We start from the raw sequence: 20,081 nt of genomic DNA, 5'->3' as shown, positions 1-20,081 counted from the left end.
ATCCCCTGCAGCATGTCAAAGCTGCAGTCCCACTCGGGCAAAGGCTTTCAACTAAACCCTGCGCTCTCCACAGATCTCACACACTGTGGATTATTACTGCTCTCTTCACTACATAAGACCTCTCTGCTTTCCATCCGCATGGACACTGTCCCTCCCTCTCCCTTTCTCGCTCTCCCTCCCTCTCCCTCCCTCTCTCTCCCTGTCTCTCTCTCTCTCTGTCTCCCTCTCCCTCTGTCCCTCTCTCTCTCCGTGTCTCTCTCTCTCCCTCTCCCTCTGTCCCTCTGTCCCTCTCTCTCCCTGTCTCTCTCTCTCCCTCTCCCTCTGTCCCCCCCTCTCCCTGTCTCTCTTTTAAAACGACATGGTGACCAGCCCATTCTTATCTCCTCATTGTGTTTGTCATTCATCATTAGCCATGTTCAAACATTGTCCTCTGCTGCGTGTGGTCCTCTAATACCCATCGTACTGTTATTAGTGTCTGTTGGCGCTGTTCAAGACGTGTTTGAAGACACAGCGGGATTAGGTTGACATTAGTTGACTCCCATAAAGCTGCCTGTGGACTGACAGAAAGCAGCAGGGGGAAAGAGCCTATGGACTTCCTCTATAAAGTCATGTCCCGTTTACACTCCTCATCCTCCTCATAAATCCTCCTGGTATATGGGCCTTGGTTGGGCCTTCTTGGACCATACTCTTTTAGTTAGAGTTAAAACAGTAACATTGGGTATGATAGCCAGGCCACTGTTGCACTCCTATCCCTAGCCTGATCCTTACAATGCTTGACATCGCAGCGCTGCCACTATATCTGGGTGTAGGATGAAGTTGTCCCTCGTTTCCCCACTACTCAGAGACTGTTAAGATGGCCCTGAAGAGGATGGCTGACGTTTTACATGCCTGCAACTAATTGTGCTTTTTTTTTTTTTTAATTGCGCTGTTTGTAACTTATTTTTTCAAACGTATTTTGTACGTAATGTTGCTGCTTCCGTCTCTTATTCCCGAAAATAACTTCTGGACATCAGAACTGGGATTACTCTCCCGGGAACAGGCCCAGATCCCCGCCATTTGCGTGAAGAAAATACGGAGGAAAAAAGGACGCAGATCGGGCTGCCTTTTGAGAATCTGTTGGCGAGCAAGTAAACTCCCACTGCCATCAATTCTACTTGCTAACATGCAATCATTGGAAAATAAAATGTATGACCTATGATTAAGATTATCCTACCAACAGGACATTAAGAACTGTAATATCTTATGTTTCACTGAGACGTGGCTGAACGATGACACGGATAAAATAGAGCTGGAGGGATTTTAAATGAGTATATACATAATATACGTCTGGTAAGACGAGTGGTGGGAGTGTGTGTCTTTTTGTCAATAACAGCTGGTGCGCAATGTCTAATATTAAAGAAGTCTTGAGGTATTACTTGTCTGAGGTAGAGTACCATATGATAAGCTGTAGACCACACTAAGAGAGTTCTCATCTATATTATTCGTAGCCGTCTATTTACCACCACAGACCGATGCTGGCACTAAGACCGCACTCAACCAACTATATAAGGCCAACTCTATAAGCAAACTAGAAAATGCTCACCCAGAAGCGGAGCTCCTAGTGGCCGGGGACTTTAATGCAGGGAAACTTAAAATCAGTTTTATCATATTTTTACCAGCATGTCACATGTGCAACCAGAGGAGGAAAAAAAATCTAGACCACCTTTACTCCAAGCTTACAAGCAAAATCTAAAACAGGAAGTACCAGTGACTCGCTCAATATGAAAGTGGTCAGATGACGCTACAGGATTGTTTTGCTAGCACTGACTGGAATATGTTCACAGATTCATCCAATGGCATTGAGGAGTATACCACCTCAGTCATCGGCTTCATCAATAAGTGCATCGACGACGTTGTCCCCACAGTGACCGTACATACAGTTGAAGTCGGAAGTTTACATACACCTTAGCCAACTACATTTAAACTCAGTTTTTCACAATTCCTAAATCCTTGTAAAAAGACCTTGTCTTAGGTCAGTTAGGATCACCACTTTATTTTAAGAATGTGAAATGTCAGAATAATAGTAGAGAGAATGATTTATTTCAGCCTTTATTTCTTTCATCACATTCCCAGTGGGTCAGACGTTACATACACTCAATTAGTGTTTGGTAGCATTGCCTTTAAATTGTTTAACTTGCGTCAAACGTTTCAGATAGCCTTCCACAAGCTTCCCACAGTAAGTTGGGTGAATTTTGGCCCATTCCCCCTGACAGAGCTGGTGGAACTGAGTCAGATTTGTAGACCTCCTTACTCGCACACGCTTTTTCAGTTCTGCCCACAAATATTTTATAGAATTGAGGTCAGGGCTTTGTGATGGCCACTCCAATACCTTGACTCTGTTGTCCTTAAGCCATTTTGCCACAACTTTGGAAGTATGCTTGGGGTCATTGTCCATTTGGAAAACCCATTTGCGACCAAGCTTTAACTTGAGATGTCTTGAGATGTTGCTTCAATATATCCACATAATTTTCCACCTCATGATGCCATCTATTTTGTGAAGTGCACCAGTCCCTCCTGCAGCAAAGCACCCCCAAAACATGATGCTGCCACCCCCGTGCTTCACGGTTGGGATGGTGTATTCGGCTTGCAAGAAGCCCACTTTTCCTCCAAACATAACGATGGTCATTATGGCCAAACAGTTCTATTTTTGTTTCATCAGACCAGAGGACATTTCTACAAAAAGTCAGATCGTTGTCCCCATGTGCAGTTGCAAACCGTAGTCTGGCTTTTTTAGGACTCGTTTTACTGTGGATATAGATACTTTTGTACCAGTTTCCTCCAGCATCTTCACAAGGTCCTTTGCGGTTGTTCTGGGATTGATTTGCACTTTTCTCACCAAAGTACGTTCATCTCTAGGAGACAGAATGCGTCTCCTTCCTGAGCAGTATGACAGCTGCGTGGTCCCATGGTGTTTATACTTGCATACTATTGTTTATACAGATGAATGTGGTACCTTCAGGGATTTGGAAATTACTCCCAAGGATGAACCAGACTTGTGGAGGTTTACATTTTTTTTTCTGAGGCACCACCTCTTTGCTTGACATCATGGGAAAATCAAAAGAAATTAGCCAAGACCTCCACAAGTCTGGACTCAATCTCAATCTCAATCGCACTCCACACTGCCCTTTCCCACCTGGACAAAAGGAATACCTATGTGAGAATGCTGTTCATTGACTACAGCTCAGCGTTCAACACCATAGTACCCACAAAGCTCATCACTAAGCTATGGACCCTGGGACTAAACACCTCCTGCTGCAACTGGATCCTGGACTTCCTGACGGGCCGCCCCCAGGTGGTAAGGGTAGGCAACAACCCGTCTGCCACCCTCATCCTCAACACTGGGGCCCCTCCTGTACTACCTGTTCACCCACGACTGCGTAAAGACAGTCATAAAGAGGGCACGACAAAACCTTTTCCCCCTCAGGAGATTGAAAAGATTTGGCATGGGTCCCCAGATCCTCAAAATGTTCTACAGCTGCACCATCGAGATCATCCTGATCGGTTGCATCACCGCCTGGTATGGCAACTGCTCGGCATTTGACCGTAAGGCGCTACAGAGGGTAGTGCGTACTGCCCAGTGCATCACTGGGGCCAAACTTCCTGCCATCCAGGACCTATATAATAGGCTGTATCAGAGGAAAGCCCATAAAATTGTCAGAGACTACAGTCACCCAAGACATAGACTGTTTTCTCTGCTACCACACGGCAAGTGGTACCGGAGTACCAAGTCTAGGACCAAAAGGCTCCTTAACAGCTTCTACCCCCAAGCCATAAGACTGCTGAACAATTCATCAAATGGCCACCGGACTATTACATCGACCCTCCCAACCCTCCATTTGTTTTCTACACTGCTGCTACTCACTGCTGTTTATTATCAATGCATAGTCACTTCACCCCTACCTACATGTACAAATTACCTCTAACCTGTACCCCCGCACACTGACTCGGTACCGGTACCCCCTGTATATAGCCTTGTTATTGTTATGTTATTGTGTTACTTTTTATTATTTTTTACCTTAGTTTATTTGGTAAATATTTTCTTAACTCTTCTTGAACTCCACTGTTGGTTAAGGGCTTGTAAGTAAGCATTTCACGGTAAGGTCTACACTTGTTGTATTCGGTGCATGTGACAAATAAAGTTTGATTTGATTTGAACGGGATCTTAAGCACTTACAAACTCATAACATATTGTACGAATTGTAATTCGTAACATATCATATGGGATGGATGACGTTCTACACAACTGTGTACAATTTTTATGGGACTTACTTTCAAAGCTACTGGCAGAAATGATACAAAACTTTTGTAGCATCACTTTAAGGTAAGGATTGGGGGAGAAAGCTGATCCTAGATCTGTACCGAGGGGAAACTTCACCCGGAGTATCGCCTCTGTGTTGATGCAGTCCATGGGCCAATGCTTTTGATGGAACTCTGATGTCATCAACCAGGGACATCCAGGCCATTTACACTTCTCTTAACACGTTGGGCCTTTGGTCCTGACTAGGTACATTCCCCCAGTTAATCAGACAGGACTAGGGTCCGGCCTTCAGTGGCTGACTTTGATGAAGGGACCTTATTACTGAATACCACTCACTATAAAGGCTGAAGTGGCACTAGCACGGGGACACATAATGGGAAAGGTCATAGGTTCACATCCCCCACTGGGATGGAGGGACCTCTGGACCACCCTGCTTCTCTCTGGGATTGCTGTCTATAGAGAAATAGAGAGGCTGAACCAGTGTTGTCAGGCAACTAAAGGGAAGCCAAACATTATCCATCACTTTACTTGATATGATTTGTTAGACCTACTAGCCAGCAGATAGATTGTTAGACCTACTAGCCAGCAGATAGATTGTTAGACCTACTAGCCAGCAGATAGATTGTTAGACCTACTAGCCAGCAGATAGATTGTTAGACCTACTAGCCAGCCCTACTAGCAGACTAGCCAGCAGATAGATTGTTAGACCTACTAGCCAGCAGATAGATAGACCTACTAGCCAGCAGATAGATTGTTAGACCTACTAGCCAGCAGATAGATTGTTAGACCTACTAGCCAGCAGATAGATTGTTAGACCTACTAGCCAGCAGATAGATTAGTAGATTGTTAGACCTACTAGCCAGCAAATAGATTGTTAGACCTACTAGCCAGCAGATAGATTGTTAGACCTACTAGCCAGCAGATAGATTGTTAGACCTACTAGCCAGCAGATAGATTGTTAGACCTACTAGCCAGCAGATAGATTGTTACATTACATTAACTGATGACACACTGCTCTTTCATGCACATTATTGTAGTTGTAGAAACAAGTAGCCTTCCCCACTTCTGTAGACATGCCACTAAATACAGAACGTGTGAGACTCCTCAGCTCTGGCACAAACAAACACATACACAGATCAAAAAAGAGGAGTGAGTGAGAGGGAATTACCACCGCAGGCATCATTTCACAGCTGAACGCCTCTGTGGAGGATAATTGCCACGGCATTCATCAAGCGGTCATCAACGTGCTAATCTGCAGCCCCGGGCCTCATTGAGACAAACGAGGGAATCTACTGTTTCTGTCACACTTTAATTACATGCCAAGAAAGGGAACATCCAATCATATGCAGCGTCCTTCGCCCCGTGCATCCTCTTAAGTAGGGTCCAGAGTTTCTCCTGACCACATGACCTAACGAGGAAATGATAAAAACTCTGGACCCTAATTACAGTATTATAGGGAACCTAGTTACAGTAGTATAGAGACCCTAGTTACAGTACTATAGAGACCCTAGTTACAGTATTATAGAGACCCTAGTTACAGTATTATAGAGACCCTAGTTACAGTATTATAGAGACCCTAGGTACAGTACTATAGAGACCCTAGTTACAGTAGTATAGGGACCTTTAGTTACAGTATTATAGGGAACCTAGTTACAGTATTATAGGGAACCTAGTTACAGTATTATAGAGACCCTAGTTACAGTATTATAGAGACCCTAGTTACAGTATTATAGAGACCCTAGTTACAGTACTATAGAGACCCTAGTTACAGTAGTATAGAGACCCTAAGTTACAGTACTATAGAGACCCTAGTTACAGTATTATAGAGACCCTAGTTACAGTATTATAGAGACCCTAGTTACAGTATTATAGAGACCCTAGTTACAGTATTATAGAGACCCTAGTTACAGTACTATAGAGACCCTAGTTACAGTATTATAGTAGAGACCCTAGTTACAGTATTATAGAGACCCTAGTTACAGTATTAAAGAGACCCTAGTTACAGTACTATAGAGACCCTAGTTACAGTACTATAGAGACCCTAGTTACAGTATTATAGAGACCCTAGTTACAGTAGTATAGAGACCCTAGTTACAGTATTATAGAGACCCTAGTTACAGTATTATAGAGACCCTAGTTACAGTAGTATAGAGACCCTAGTTACAGCATTGTAGGGACCCTAGTTACAGTATTATAGAGACCCTAGTTACAGTATTATAGAGACCCTAGTTACAGTAGTATAGGGACCCTAGTTACAGTATTATAGAGACCCTAGTTGTAGTATTATAGGGACCCTAGTTACAGGATTATAGGATATAACTACAGGCTATGACTAGGGACAAGAGTTTTCCTGGTCAGGTGACGTGGTCAGAAAGAACTAAGCCCTAGGCTTAAGCACAACCAAAAGATAGCCCCTCTGAAGCTTTGTTAAAGGGCTCGGAAGCAGTTGACACTCTTATTGATGACTGAATCACCTGTCCACCAGTCATTCTTTCACTCCTTCATTTCACACACTTTTATTTTGATTTGCTTCCTGTGCTTATCCATCATTCTCTGCTGATTGTTTGTTTTTGACAGGTGGAACAGAACGGGAAAAAGAAGGAGGTAATACAGAAGCTATATGGCTCTGCCACTTTGACTGGAAAACACACTCCAAACTCTGCTCCACAGACTGTTGTTTCCTGGACATGTGTGCCTGCGTGTGTGTGTGTCTCTCTCTCTCTCTGTCGCTCTCTCTGTCTCTCTCTCTCTCTCTCTGTCACTCTCTGTCTCTGTCTCTCACTCTCTGTCTCTCTCTGTGTCTGTCTCTCTCTCTCTCTCTCTCTCTCTCTCTGTCGCTCTCTCTGTCTCTCTCTCTCTCTCTCTCTCTCTCTCTCTCTCTCTGTCACTCTCTGTCACTCTCTGTCTCTGTCTCTCACTCTCTGTCTCTCTCTCTGTCTCTCTCTGTGTCTGTCTCACTCTGTGTCTGTCTCTCTCTGTGTCTCTCTCTGTGTCTCTCTCTGTGTCTCTCTCTCTCTCTCTCTCTCTCTCTCTGTGTCTCTCTCTCGCCCTCTCTCTGTGTCTATGTCTCTCTCTCACTCTCTGTGTGTCTCTGTCTCTCACTCTCTGTCTGTCGCACTCTCTGTCTCTGTCTCTGTCTCTCTGTCTCTCTGTCTCTCTGTCTCTCTCTCTCTCTCTCTCTCTCTCGCACTCTCTGTCTGTCTGTCTCTCTGTCTCTCTCTCTCTCTCTCTCTCTCTCTCTTTCACTCTCTGTCTGTCTCTCTCTCTGTCTCTCTCTCGCCCTCTCTCTCTCTCAGTCTCTGTATCTCTCTCTCTGTCTGTCTCTCTCCCTGTCTCTCTCTCGCCCTCTCTCTGTGTCTCTCTCTCGCCCTCTCTCTGTGTCTCTATCGCCCTCACTCTGTGTCTCAGTCTCTCTCTCTCTCTGTCTCTCAGTCTCTCTCTCTCTCTGTCGCTCTCTCTCTCTCTCTCTCTCTCTCTCTCTCTCTCTCTCTCTCTCTCTCAGTCTCGCTCTCTCTCTCTGTCTGTCTCTGTCTCTCACTCTCTGTCTGTCTCTTTCTCGCCCCCTCTCTGTGTCTCTCTCTCGCCCTCTCTCTGTGTCTATGTCTCTCTCTCACTCTCTGTGTGTCTCTGTCTCTCACTCTCTGTCTGTCGCCCTCTCTGTCTCTGTCTCTGTCTCTGTCTCTCTCTCTCTCTTTCTCTCTCGCACTCTCTGTCTGTCTGTCTCTCTGTCTCTCTCATCCTCTCTCTGTGTCTCTCTCCCTCGCTCTGTGTCTCTGTCTCTCTCTCTGTCTCTCTCTCTCTCTCTCTCTGTCTCTCTCTCTGTCTCTCTCTCGCCCTCTCTCTGTGTCTCTCTCTCGCCCTCTCTCTGTGTCTCTCTCTCTCTCTCTCTCTCTGTCTGTCTCTCCCTCTGTCTCTCTCTCTCCCTCTCTCTCCCTGTCTCTCTCTCTCTCCTCTGTCTCTCTCTCCCTCTCTCTCCCAGTCTCTCTCAGTCTCTCTCTCCCTCTCCCAGTCTCTCTCAGTCTCTCTCTCTCTCTCTCTGTCTCTCTCTCGCACTCTCTCTGTGTTTCTCTCTCTCTCTGTCTGTCTCTCCCTCTGTCACTCTCTCTCCCTCTCTCTCCCCTCTCTCTCTCCCTCTCTCTCCCTCTCTCTCTCCCTCTCTCTCTCCCTCTCTCCCTGTCTCTCTCCCTCTCTCTCCCCGTCTCTCTCTCCCGTCTCTCTCTCCCTCTCTCTCCCTCTCTCTCTCCCTCTCTCTCCCTGTCTCTCTCCCTGTCTCTCTCTCCGTCTCTCTCTCTCTCTCTCTCTCTATCCCCAAGGCCCCTCTACCTCTTTCATTTCAGTCTGATTACAGAACTAATAGGATGAGAAATGGAGCACCGGCAAAATCGTTCACAACCCTCACTCCTGAGAGTCACGACTAAGTCAGGTAATAAGAAAGGGTGGGTTTTACCTCCCCCTCCCTTTCATCTCACTGCAGAGTAAATAACACAATCAGTTAAAATAGTCAGGAAATCTTTAGAAATAGCTAAGCAAATGCTAACATAGAATTGGAATGCAGTGTCTCTGCCCAATATGATGCAATAACAGAAGTGAATTATTGTTATTCTGCCATCACAGTAAAACCTCACTGACTGGGCAGACAAAGAGAGGTGAGGGGCTCTCCTGGCACAGCGGGTGAGAATGAGTGGAGAGACACAGATAAAAGAGGGGAAGTGAGAGCATAGTTTCCTTCCTATACCTCTCTCTCTCTCTCCCTCTCTCTCTCTGTGTTCCCACACATTTGTTTTTGAGGTGTCTGGGGTCGTAATCGGCAAGCAATAGCCTCGTGGTCGCAGCCCCGACATCTGAGAGATTAGGAGGCGGGCTGGGGGGCCATGGGAGAGGAGGACTGGGGTGCCATGGGAGAGGAAGACTGGGGTGCCATGGGAGAGGAGGACAGGGGTGCCATGGGAGAGGAGGACTGGGGTGCCATGGGAGAGGAGGCCTGGGGTGCCATGGGAGAGGAGGCCTGGGGTGCCATGGGAGAGGAGGACTGGGGGGCCATGGGAGAGGAGGACTGGGGTGCCATGGGAGAGGAGGCCTGGGGTGCCATGGGAGAGGAGGACTGGGGTGCCATGGGAGAGGAGGACTGGGGTGCCATGGGAGAGGAGGACTGGGGTGCCATGGTAGAGGAGGACAGGGGTGCCATGGTAGAGGAGGACTGGGGTGCCATGGTAGAGGAGGACTGGGGTGCCATGGGAGAGGAGGACTGGGGTGCCATGGTAGAGGAGGACTGGGGTGCCATGGGAGAGGAGGACTGGGGTGCCATGGTAAAGGAGGACTGGGGTGCCATGGGAGAGGAGGACTGGGGTGAGAGGGAGAGGAGGAAGAGGAGGGCACGGCAAGGAGGCGAGGGTGATAAATGTGCCAGATGTGCTGGCAGGAGGCGAAATAGGAGGCGCGGGGTTGGCACCAGGATCTGTCAGCTGGATCTGGGAGACTGGCCAGGTCCATTGTGTATAAGGGTAAGGGGAGGAGGGTACTGTCTGTTGAAAATACCTGCTGCACTATTGAATAGATTAACAGGGAATGTGGCCAGAGGGGGAGGAGGGTACTGTGTGTGAGTGTATGTGTGTGAGTGTGTGTATATATGTATGTGTATATATGTATGTGTGTGTCTGTGTGTGTGTCTCCTCTAAAACCTTAAGGGTTGTAGATAGATGCCATCGTATCAGTCTTAATTGAGGACAGATGCTAAAGTACATCTGTTTCTCTGCTAGGGTCCACTGGCTGTGAATACACAACCAGATCATTCCTGCTGAGCAGAGAGACTTCACGCTGCCTCCCTCCCTCACTCTGATCCTCTGGGCCTCTCACTAAAATCCCCTAATAACAGCTTTAGGATAGCAAGCTGCCAAAAAGGACTACAGCAAAGCTGCATCAGAGCACAGGGTGTGTAAGCACACTTACAGAGTTACAAGGTAACACTCTCTCTCGCTCACACACACACACACACACACACACACACACACACACACACACACACACACACACACACACACACACACACGGACCAGACTGTCCTTGCCCAGTAAAACCTCAAGGAGAATCTCGATTCTCCTATCATGATGTTTTTACAAGGGCTGCTATATAGATCTGAGAGCAGGAGTGCCTGTGTGAGATACAGTATGTCACTGTGTCTTTCATGCACCCTGCCTGTCCTCATCCTGTATGTAGAAGCTCTAGATGGGTGTTTTCTCACAGAGAATAGGCAGTGTGTGTATGTGTGTCTGTCTGTGTATCTGTATGTCTGTTTATGTGTCTCTGTGTGAGTGTGTGTGTCTGTGTATCTGTCTGTGTGTGTGTGTGTCTCTGTGTGTGTGTGTGTGTGTGTGTGTGTGTGTGTGTGTGTGTGTGTGTGTGTGTGTGTGTGTGTGTGTGTGTGTGTGTGTGTGTGTGTGTGTGTGACTATACGTGAGTGTGTGTGTCTGTGTATCTGTCTGTGTGTGTGTGTCTCTGTATATATATGTGTGTGTGTGTGTGTGTGTGTGTGTGTGTGTGTGTGTGTGTCTCTGTATATATATGTGTGTGTGTGTGTATGCGTGCCGTGGAAGATAGCCTACAGGATGGTAACTCCCTGTCTGAGCATGTGTGTGTGTATCTGTGTATCTGTCTGTGTGTGAGTGTGTTTCTCTGTTCAGGGTAAAGAACTCCACTTGTACTACTAAGAACATATATATTACCTTTCTATGCCCTATGTGTCTAATTGGATGGACGCTGTACCTGAAACTGACTATGCAGACTTTGTAGCGGAGAAGGAAGTGTATCATTGTCTCTGCAGTGTGAGAGCATACCTTTCTTTTGTCACCTCAAAATAACCCTACTGCATGACACACACACACACACACACACACATAGAAAACTCACAGGATGGCGCAGTGGTTAAGGGCGCTGTACGCAGCGCCAGCTGTGCCATCAGAGTCCTGGGTGCGCGCCCAGGCTCTGTCGTAACCGGCCGCGACCGGGAGGTCCGTGGGGCGACGCACAATTGGCCTAGCGTCGCCCGGGTTAGGGAGAGCTTGGTCGGTAGGGGTGTCCTTGTCTCATCGCGCACCAGCGACTCCTGTGGCGGGCCGGGCGCAGTGTACGCTAGCCAAGGTGGCCAGGTGCACGGTGTTTCCTCCGACACATTGGTGCGGCTGGCTTCCGGGTTGGAGGTGCGCTGTGTTAAAGAAGCAGCGGCTTGGTTGAATGTGTATCGGAGAACGCATGACTTTCAACCTTCGTCTCTCCCGAGCCCGTACGGGAGTTGTAGCGATGAGACAAGATAGTAGCTACTACAACAATTGGATACCATGAAATTGGGGAGAAAAAGGGGTAAAATTCAAAAAAAAAAAAAAAAAAAGAAAAAGAAAACTCACAGGAACACGCACACACACACACACACACACACACACACACACACACACACACACACACACACACACACACACACACACACACACACACACACACACACACACACACACACACGTAGAAAGCTCACAGGAGCACACACACACACACACACACACACACACACACACACACACACACACACACACACACACGTAGAAAGCTCACAGGAGCACACACACACACACACACACACACAAGCTTACACAGACAGACGTCATCGGGGAAAGATTCTGAACCAGACGCATGTTTCAGTGTAACTGTTTACCTCAGTGATGAGGACTCGGTGGAAACTGACAAAACTGTTGGATTCTGTCCCTCATTTCCTCCTCTGTATATATTTGATTTCCATTTAGAGGAAGAAAAAACACACTTATTTTTCATTCCTCAGCTGTGCGCATGGTAGTGGTAGGATAAATGCTTTCAAATTACACTCTTAATGAAAAACAAACACACACACACACACACGACTTCCCCATAAACAATCTGAATTGTATACACACACAGGAACCATTTGTGGTCGGCTGAGGTTTCCCCTCCGTAGGGGGAAGAGGAAATTGGATACACGCAGAGACACAAAGAGGAGTGGCACTTTGTAAACAGAGGGCAATGTTGTTTACCTTCCCCAGGAGCACGACCACCGCCTGGCGGAACCGGAGCCGCTGGAACACAAAGAGGTCGTAAGCCGCTGATACGGCCAGCACCGTGACTCCCTGCTCCTTCCACAGCATGCTGGACGCTGCGCAGACCAGGCTCCCCAGCAGCCACATCCACGTCCAGGCTCGGAGTCTACCACAGTCCCTAGAAGAGGCCGTGTAGGCTGAGCGGAGCCCGCAGTGCCTTGTGTAACAGAGAAGAGACAAGAGGAACAGCAGTGCCGCACCGACGTCGGCCCTCCCCACCACCCCCGCCACGGCTTCCGTATGCACCGGGTGGGAGGCGAAGAGGAGCCCCACCAGAAGACTCCACGGACCTCCCCCCAGGAGGGGGCGACAGAGGGCAGTGAAAAGGCCTGTGACAGCCCCGTGGAGGCCCATGTTGACCAGGTGGTAGCCCCAGGGGCGCAGGCCGCCCAGGGCGTGGTTGAGGCGGAAAGAGAGGGTGCAGAGGGGTCGGAAAGACTTGTGGCTGCCGCTGTGGGTGAGCAGGGTGCCCCAGAAGTCATCATACAGGACGTTGGTCCACGGGGTCTCGGGGAGAAGGTCCTGGTTGGTCTTGATCGCACGGCTGTCGGAGAGAGAGAGAGAAAGAGAGAGAAAGAGGAGGATCAGTGTCAGTTTGGATACCATTTAGATGAACAGGGGTTTTCAGTCAGAGAGAGAGATAAAGTGGTAGTCATTGATGTAGCGACCGAGAGAATGGCACAGATGAACCTTGATGTGATAATAACTGTGATGGATGGAGCATGGTGTGAACACACACACACACTTTGTCAGGTGATTATTGGTCCCTGAGGCCTCTCCACTATCTCACAATTAACACATAATTAAGGGGAACACATGTACACTAACAGACTGTGACAAACGAGATGATTCACCCCAGAGACATCGAACTCTGCATGATAAATTACTCCTCTAACCACTAACACAACAACTTCCTGGAAGAGTCAGTCAAAGACTTGTGAAATGCAGGACATGAACCATATACTGCAGCTAGCTCAATCAACACAGTCTATCTACCACAGACCATACTGCAGCTAGCTCAATCAACACAGTCTATATACCACAGACCATACTGTAGCTAGCTCAATCAACACAGTCTATCTACCACAGACCATACTGCAGCTAGCTCAATCAACACAGTCTATCTACCACAGACCATACTGTAGCTAGCTCAATCAACACAGTCTATCTACCACAGACCATACTGCAGCTAGCTCAATCAACACAGTCTATATACCACAGACCATACTGTAGCTAGCTCAATCAACACAGTCTATCTACCACAGACCATACTGCAGCTAGCTCAATCAACACAGTCTATCTACCACAGACCATACTGTAGCTAGCTCAATCAACACAGTCTATCTACCACAGACCACACTGCAGCTAGCTCAATCAACACAGTCTATCTACCACAGACCATACTGTAGAAGGCTCAATCAACACAGTCTATCTACCACAGACCATACTGTAGCTAGCTCAATCAACACAGTCTATCTACCACAGACCATACTGTAGCTAGCTCAATCAACACAGTCTATATACCACAGACCATACTGTAGCTAGCTCAATCAACACAGTCTATCTACCACAGACCATACTGTAGAAGGCTCAATCAACACAGTCTATCTACCACAGACCATACTGTAGAAGGCAACACAACAACACAGTCTATCTACCACAGACCATACTGTAGAAGGCAATCAACACAGTCTATCTACCACAGACCATACTGTAGCTAGCTCAATCAACACAGTCTACCACAGACCACAGACCATACTGTAGAAGGCTCAATCAACACAGTCTATCTACCACAGACCATACTGTAGAAGGCTCAATCAACACAGTCTATCTACCACAGACCATACTGCAGCTAGCTCAATCAACACAGTCTATCTACCACAGATCATACTGCAGCTAGCTCAATCAACACAGTCTATCTACCACAGACCATACTGTAGAAGGCTCAATCAACACAGTCTATCTACCACAGATCACAACCATTTGGCCTTCTGGGGACACACATGGAACCTTTAGCTGTATCAGTGATAGCCTTAGATAGTGGTGGTGTCTGATGTGAAATACATGTCTTATTTGGAGAGTAAAAGAAGTGTTTGTATACATTGCTTCATCTAAGCTAAATGCATAAAAAATGTGGCATAATGTATACTGTCAGTACACACAAACTAACAGTCAGTTTTTGGGGATTAGATAAGACGTATGTTAAAAATGGGACACTATAAACCTAAGAAGACACTTTACTGCAGTAGTCTAATATGTAGAGTCCTGACTATTAGTGTGATGGAGGAGAGGGCCACCACTTGTTCACCATAGTTGCTATGTGTGTACTTATTATGTTGGGTTCATTTTGATCCAGTGGCGACCCTCTCTGTCTCACGGTTTGTTTGACTTGGGGGGCTCCGTTTTTCTCAAGCGCCAGTCAAACATTGTGTTTGAGTAAAAGAGATTGGACCGGGCGCAGCTCAGGACTTCCTTTGTGAGGAGATTACGACTCGGTGCCAGCACAAGGACTAGATGAATTAGAATGAGAGAGAGAGAAAGAGAGAGAGAGAGAGAGAGAGAGAGAGAGAGAGAGAGAGAGAGAGAGAGAGAGAGAGAGAGAGAGAGAGAGAGAGAGAGAGAGAGAGAGAGAGAGAGAGAGAGAAATAGAGAGAAATAGAGAGAAATAGAGAGAGAGGGGTCAGGAAAGACAGCAGGAGAAAGCGAGATGAGAGAGAATGAGGGAAAGTGACATGATAAGATGTGGAGAAAGGAGAGTGATGGGAGAGAGAGTGAAATGTCTAGAGCGAGAGATCCAGAGAGACGTAACAGTAGAGAGAGAGAGAGAGACAGAGAGAGAGAGAGAGAGAGAGCTCTGATGTGTTAGTTCATCCCCATGGCAGTGGGTTAGTCTGTATTTTCTCCCTTTCTCTCCCTCTCTCCTCCAGCTGCACACACATCATGTTTTAGACGGTTGGAACTCTGTGTACCTTTGTTAATCACACCCATTCACCATCTAGGCTACCCCCTTCTCTCCTCCTCTCCTCTGTACTTACCCACAACCCATCACTCCTGTATCCTCACTTCCATAAAATTAACTCAATAAAAAAAGGATACATTTTTTTAAAAGAACACCCCTTTTATATTTGGGGATTTTAAATTGAGCAGAGAGAGTGTCCCCCCCCCTTCCTCACGTACGACAGTAGAATACAAAAGAGCCCTCTCTAAGTCAGTCGCTCCGGGAGACCACTCTATCCCACTTCAGAGACAGGGACAATGAAGCCATCAGCACAGCCAGTCAGCACTACTGTCACTCTCCCCCTTCAATATCTAGGCAGCATCCCAAATGACCAGGGTCTCTGTTCAAAAGTAGTGCACTATGTAGGGAATAGGGTCTCATTTGCAACGGATCCCTATAGCGCCTGTCCAGACCCTTACAGCCAGCAGAAATGGGGAGAGAAGAGCGGAAGTGGGGGAAGTAGGGGGTCTGATTTAAATATTTTAATGATTTATCTCCGGTGAGGATTGAGACGTAGACGGACCAAGACTCAGGGGAGGTTAAAGGGTGGCTACACTGGAGCTTGTTAGTGTACTACTTAATGCAAGACCCAAACACACACACACAGTAACGTTGGCACAAAAATATAGGGTAGAACAAATACAGTATTAATATGAATTAACCTGTGGAATGACAGGTAGTAAAGATACACTAGTATGGTCCGAGATGAATCCTGTACAAACTGAGTGATGAGATAAGATGATGTGGAGCAGGGAATACTTAGGAATTGGCCGTATTCCGTCTTCCTCCCTCCCAGCCCCGTCCGTCTCTCAGCAGTGCAGAGCCTGAGAAACTGACGCTTGTTTTTCCCATTGACAAAACAATCCTGGGAAACTGAGGCATTCTCCCTCTCTGCCTCACGCGACGACAGGCTGCACTGAGCTCTGAGGTCAGCACAGACACAAAGTGGTGAGGGAGAAATGAACCATTTGATCTATAGTATACTAATGAACCATTTGATGTATAGTACAGTAATTAACATTTGATTTATAGTACACTAATGAAACATCCACACCAGTTTAGCCAGCCATTCATAACATACTAATGAACATCATCACTCATCAGCAAATCTGGTATTATTTGTCTTATGAATGAATTAGAGGAAGTTTTGATTGCTGAACTGAAGGAGAAAGCTGTGGTGAGACTGAGAGAGGCTCGGATTTAGTGTCAGTGTTGATTGCTGTGATGTGGACTGAGCCAGCAGTGTGTATTAGACAAGGACCCACATTCACAAAGCATCTCAGAGTAGGAGTGCTGATCTAGGATCAGGTCCACCACGCCTGTCAACATTCACCTTTTGCTACTATTTCTGTCAAGTCTACACATGCAGTTTGATGCACACATTTGATCAATCAGAAGTATACACCACACAGAACACAGAACGCACTGCAACTGCCTCTGTAACACAATGCTGCAGGGAAAACGCAGCGTCCCATTGGAAATGAATGTACTTCTGCTGTACAAAAATGTCATGCTGCTGTCGGTGTGATCGAGGTGTAAGGCTGTAGTGATTAAGTTAAGACTCCAGACCGAGGTAAACATGCTGACCCAGCCAGACTGGAGAGAGGGGAGACACTCTGCTATCTAGTTAGTAAACACACCCACACATACACACACACATATATGGTTACCCTCACATGCACACATATGAAAGTGTGCTCACAAATGCACACAAACACACAAGTACACGCATCAACCCCAGTGACCCCGACACACCTGCTGTGTTTAGATCTGGGAATGGATTAGCCTTTAGTGTACGTTCCTCTTTATGTCCCCATAAAACAAACAGGGGACATTCATCAATATCTCGTTGCTAAACACTCCACTCCAGCCTTCTGTAAATATTTGGTCCTCCGGCCAGCCTGAATGTCTACAGAGTGTATTGTCCTGCACATGGACCACTGACGAATCCCAATGTGTACAGAGCAGAGTTGTGGTATAGAGTCACATGACTTGGACTCGAGTCTGACTCCAGGCACAAATTTGATGACTTGAGACTCGACTTGATAGAAAATAAAATAACTTCAGGCTTGACTTAGACTTGGAGCTTCAAGACTCGGGACTCGACTTTGACTTGAGACTGAGGACTTAAAATTATCTGGCCAAGTTTTGTAATGTTTTGTCACTCATTTTGTGGCACAGAGTCTACGTGGATTAGAGGCAGAGGTAGTAGCCACAGAGGCAGTAGCCACAGAGGCAGTAGCCACAGAGGCAGTAGCCACAGAGGCAGTAGACACAGAGGCAGTAGCCACAGCATCTCGCTTGCAAAAAAACCTGCAACAGATTAGCTAGTGAAACTCACACGCGGCACTCTGATTGGACCAAACTGTAAATCAACACAGGTTGAGTGGTGAACTAGCGAACAGATTGCTGATTTGCTGAACAGCTATAGGATCCTTCTTATGCTCTCTGTCTGTCTGTCTGTCTGTCTGTCTGTCTGTCTGTCTGTCTGTCTGTCTGTCTGTCTGTCTGTCTGTCTGTCTGTCTGATATATTAATTCCAGCCTGGCCACAAAGTCCCAACATCAAGCTTTAGAATACCGCCATCTGTCCAACTCTATTAGATTTCCCTCCCCTTATGGCAAACAAGGCCAGCTAATTAACCACATAGATAGAGCTGAGGTGGACAGACAGCCTATTCACACTATGCTAATCACAGAGCCAAAGGGAAATAACTCCCATCTCTGTGTTTGTGCATGTGTGTGTGTGTGTGTGTGTGTGTGTGTGTGTGTGTGTGTGTGTGTGTGTGTGTGTGTGTGTGTGTGTGTGTGTGTGTGTGTGTGTGTGTGTGTGTGTGTGTGTGTGTGTGTGTGTGTGTGTGTGTGTGTGTGTGTGTGTGTGTATTGGTAAAGTAATAAAGAGCTTCCCACATTAATGAGTGAAGCTTCCATATGTAAAAGCTGATAAAAATCTACCTCCACACCATTATCATCCCTATGTGATTTGTTTCCCAGGCTTTGTGCTTGAGTGGGAGAGTACACTGAGTGGACAAAACATTAGGAACACCTTCCTAATATTGAGTTGCACCCCTCCCCGTTTTGCCCTCAGAACAGACTCAATTCATGGGGGCATGGACTCTACAAGGTGCTGAAAGCGTTCCACAGGGATGCTGGCCCATGTTGACTCCAATGCTTCCCACAGTTGTGTCAAGTTGGCTAGATGTCTTTTGGGTGGTGGACCATTATTGATACACACAAGAAACTGTTGAGCGTGAAAAACCCAGCCGTGTTGCAGTTCTTGACACAAACCGGTGCGCCTGGCACCTACTACCATACCCCGTTCAAAGACAAATATTATATATATATATATATTTCACCCTCTGAATGGCACACATTCACAATCCATGAATCAATTGTCTCCAGGCTTAAAAATCCTTCTGTAACCTGTCTCCTCCACATCATCTACACTGATTGAAGTGGATTTAACAAGTGACATCAATAAGGGATCATAGCTTTCACCTGGATTCACCTGGTCAGTCTATGTCATTGAAAAAGCTGGTGTTCATCATGTTTTGTATACTCGGTGTATATAGGGATTGGGCAATAAACAGCTATGGCTTTACACATTAAAATGAGCAGCCTCCCTACTGAATGGATGATAAAGCCTGTCTGAACCATCTATCTATTCTACACCCCCACAACAACCATCTATCTATTTTACACCCCCACAACAACAATCTATTCTACACCCCCACAACAACCATCTCTCTATTTTACACCCCCACAACAACAATCTATTTTACACCCCCACAACAACAATCTATTCTACACCCCCACAACAACCATCTCTCTATTTTACACCCCCACAACAACAATCTATTCTACACCCCCACAACAACCATCTATCTATTCTACACCCCCACAACAACCATCTCTATCTATTATCTACACCCCCACAACAACCATCTATCCACACCCCCACAACAACCATCTATTTTACACCCCCACAATAACAATCTATTCTACACCCCCACAACAACCATCTATCTATTCTACACCCCCACAACAACCATCTATCTATTCTACACCCCCACAACAACCATCTATCTATTCTACACCCCCACAACAACCATCTATCTATTCTACACCCCCACAACAACAATACACCCCCACAACAACCATCTATCTATTCTACACCCCCACAACAACCATCTATCCAGTCTCCAATAAAACACATGGCAGAGATGCACCTCTTCAATCCATTGAATAAAGAGGTCTGTCCATCCACTACAGTTAAAATGTCATTCAGCTCTACACGCATGCTTCGGCCTCAATGGCAAAAGCCCTTTTAATTCAATAGATCTTTGAAGTATCTTGAGTTAACTGATGGATTTCTCCTTTGGTTCTGCCTTGGTGGACTGGCCCAAACTCAAGTCGCAGGGGCCATATCACCTCTCTCTGAGTTAAACCAATCCTAACAGGATTAGAGAGTGATTATAGACCCTCAGTGTTTTAGGGACGTTGCCCAGAGGGCAGAGGTCAACCTATAATCTGATTAAAGCTCTCTGGACTCGACTAGGGTAGGGTGGTGATAGTGTGCGTGGTGGGCGGAATTTTGTGTGTGTGTGTGTGTAGGGGGGGGGGGGTTAAATCTGTATGTATGTGTGTGTGTGTGTGTGTGACATTCCTTATTCC

At 46.6% G+C, this 20,081-nt stretch overlaps 1 protein-coding gene across 1 annotated transcript in view; it reads right to left on the bottom strand.

Annotated features, from left to right (window-relative positions):
- LOC139392501 (protein O-mannosyl-transferase TMTC2-like) overlaps positions 1-20,081 on the bottom strand; it is a 102,328-nt gene that overhangs the window by 44,784 nt on the left and 37,463 nt on the right. Inside the window, exon 2 of the mRNA XM_071140501.1 lies at positions 12,349-12,955. Within this exon, the coding sequence (XP_070996602.1) occupies positions 12,349-12,955 (607 nt within the window). The remainder of the gene's footprint in view (positions 1-12,348; positions 12,956-20,081) is intronic.

Source organism: Oncorhynchus clarkii, chromosome 33, assembly GCF_045791955.1.
Source record: "Oncorhynchus clarkii lewisi isolate Uvic-CL-2024 chromosome 33, UVic_Ocla_1.0, whole genome shotgun sequence".
Taxonomy (NCBI): Eukaryota; Metazoa; Chordata; class Actinopteri; order Salmoniformes; family Salmonidae; genus Oncorhynchus; species Oncorhynchus clarkii.
Note: the sequence above shows the minus strand (reverse complement) of the source record. Positions and strands in the feature narration are given on the sequence as shown.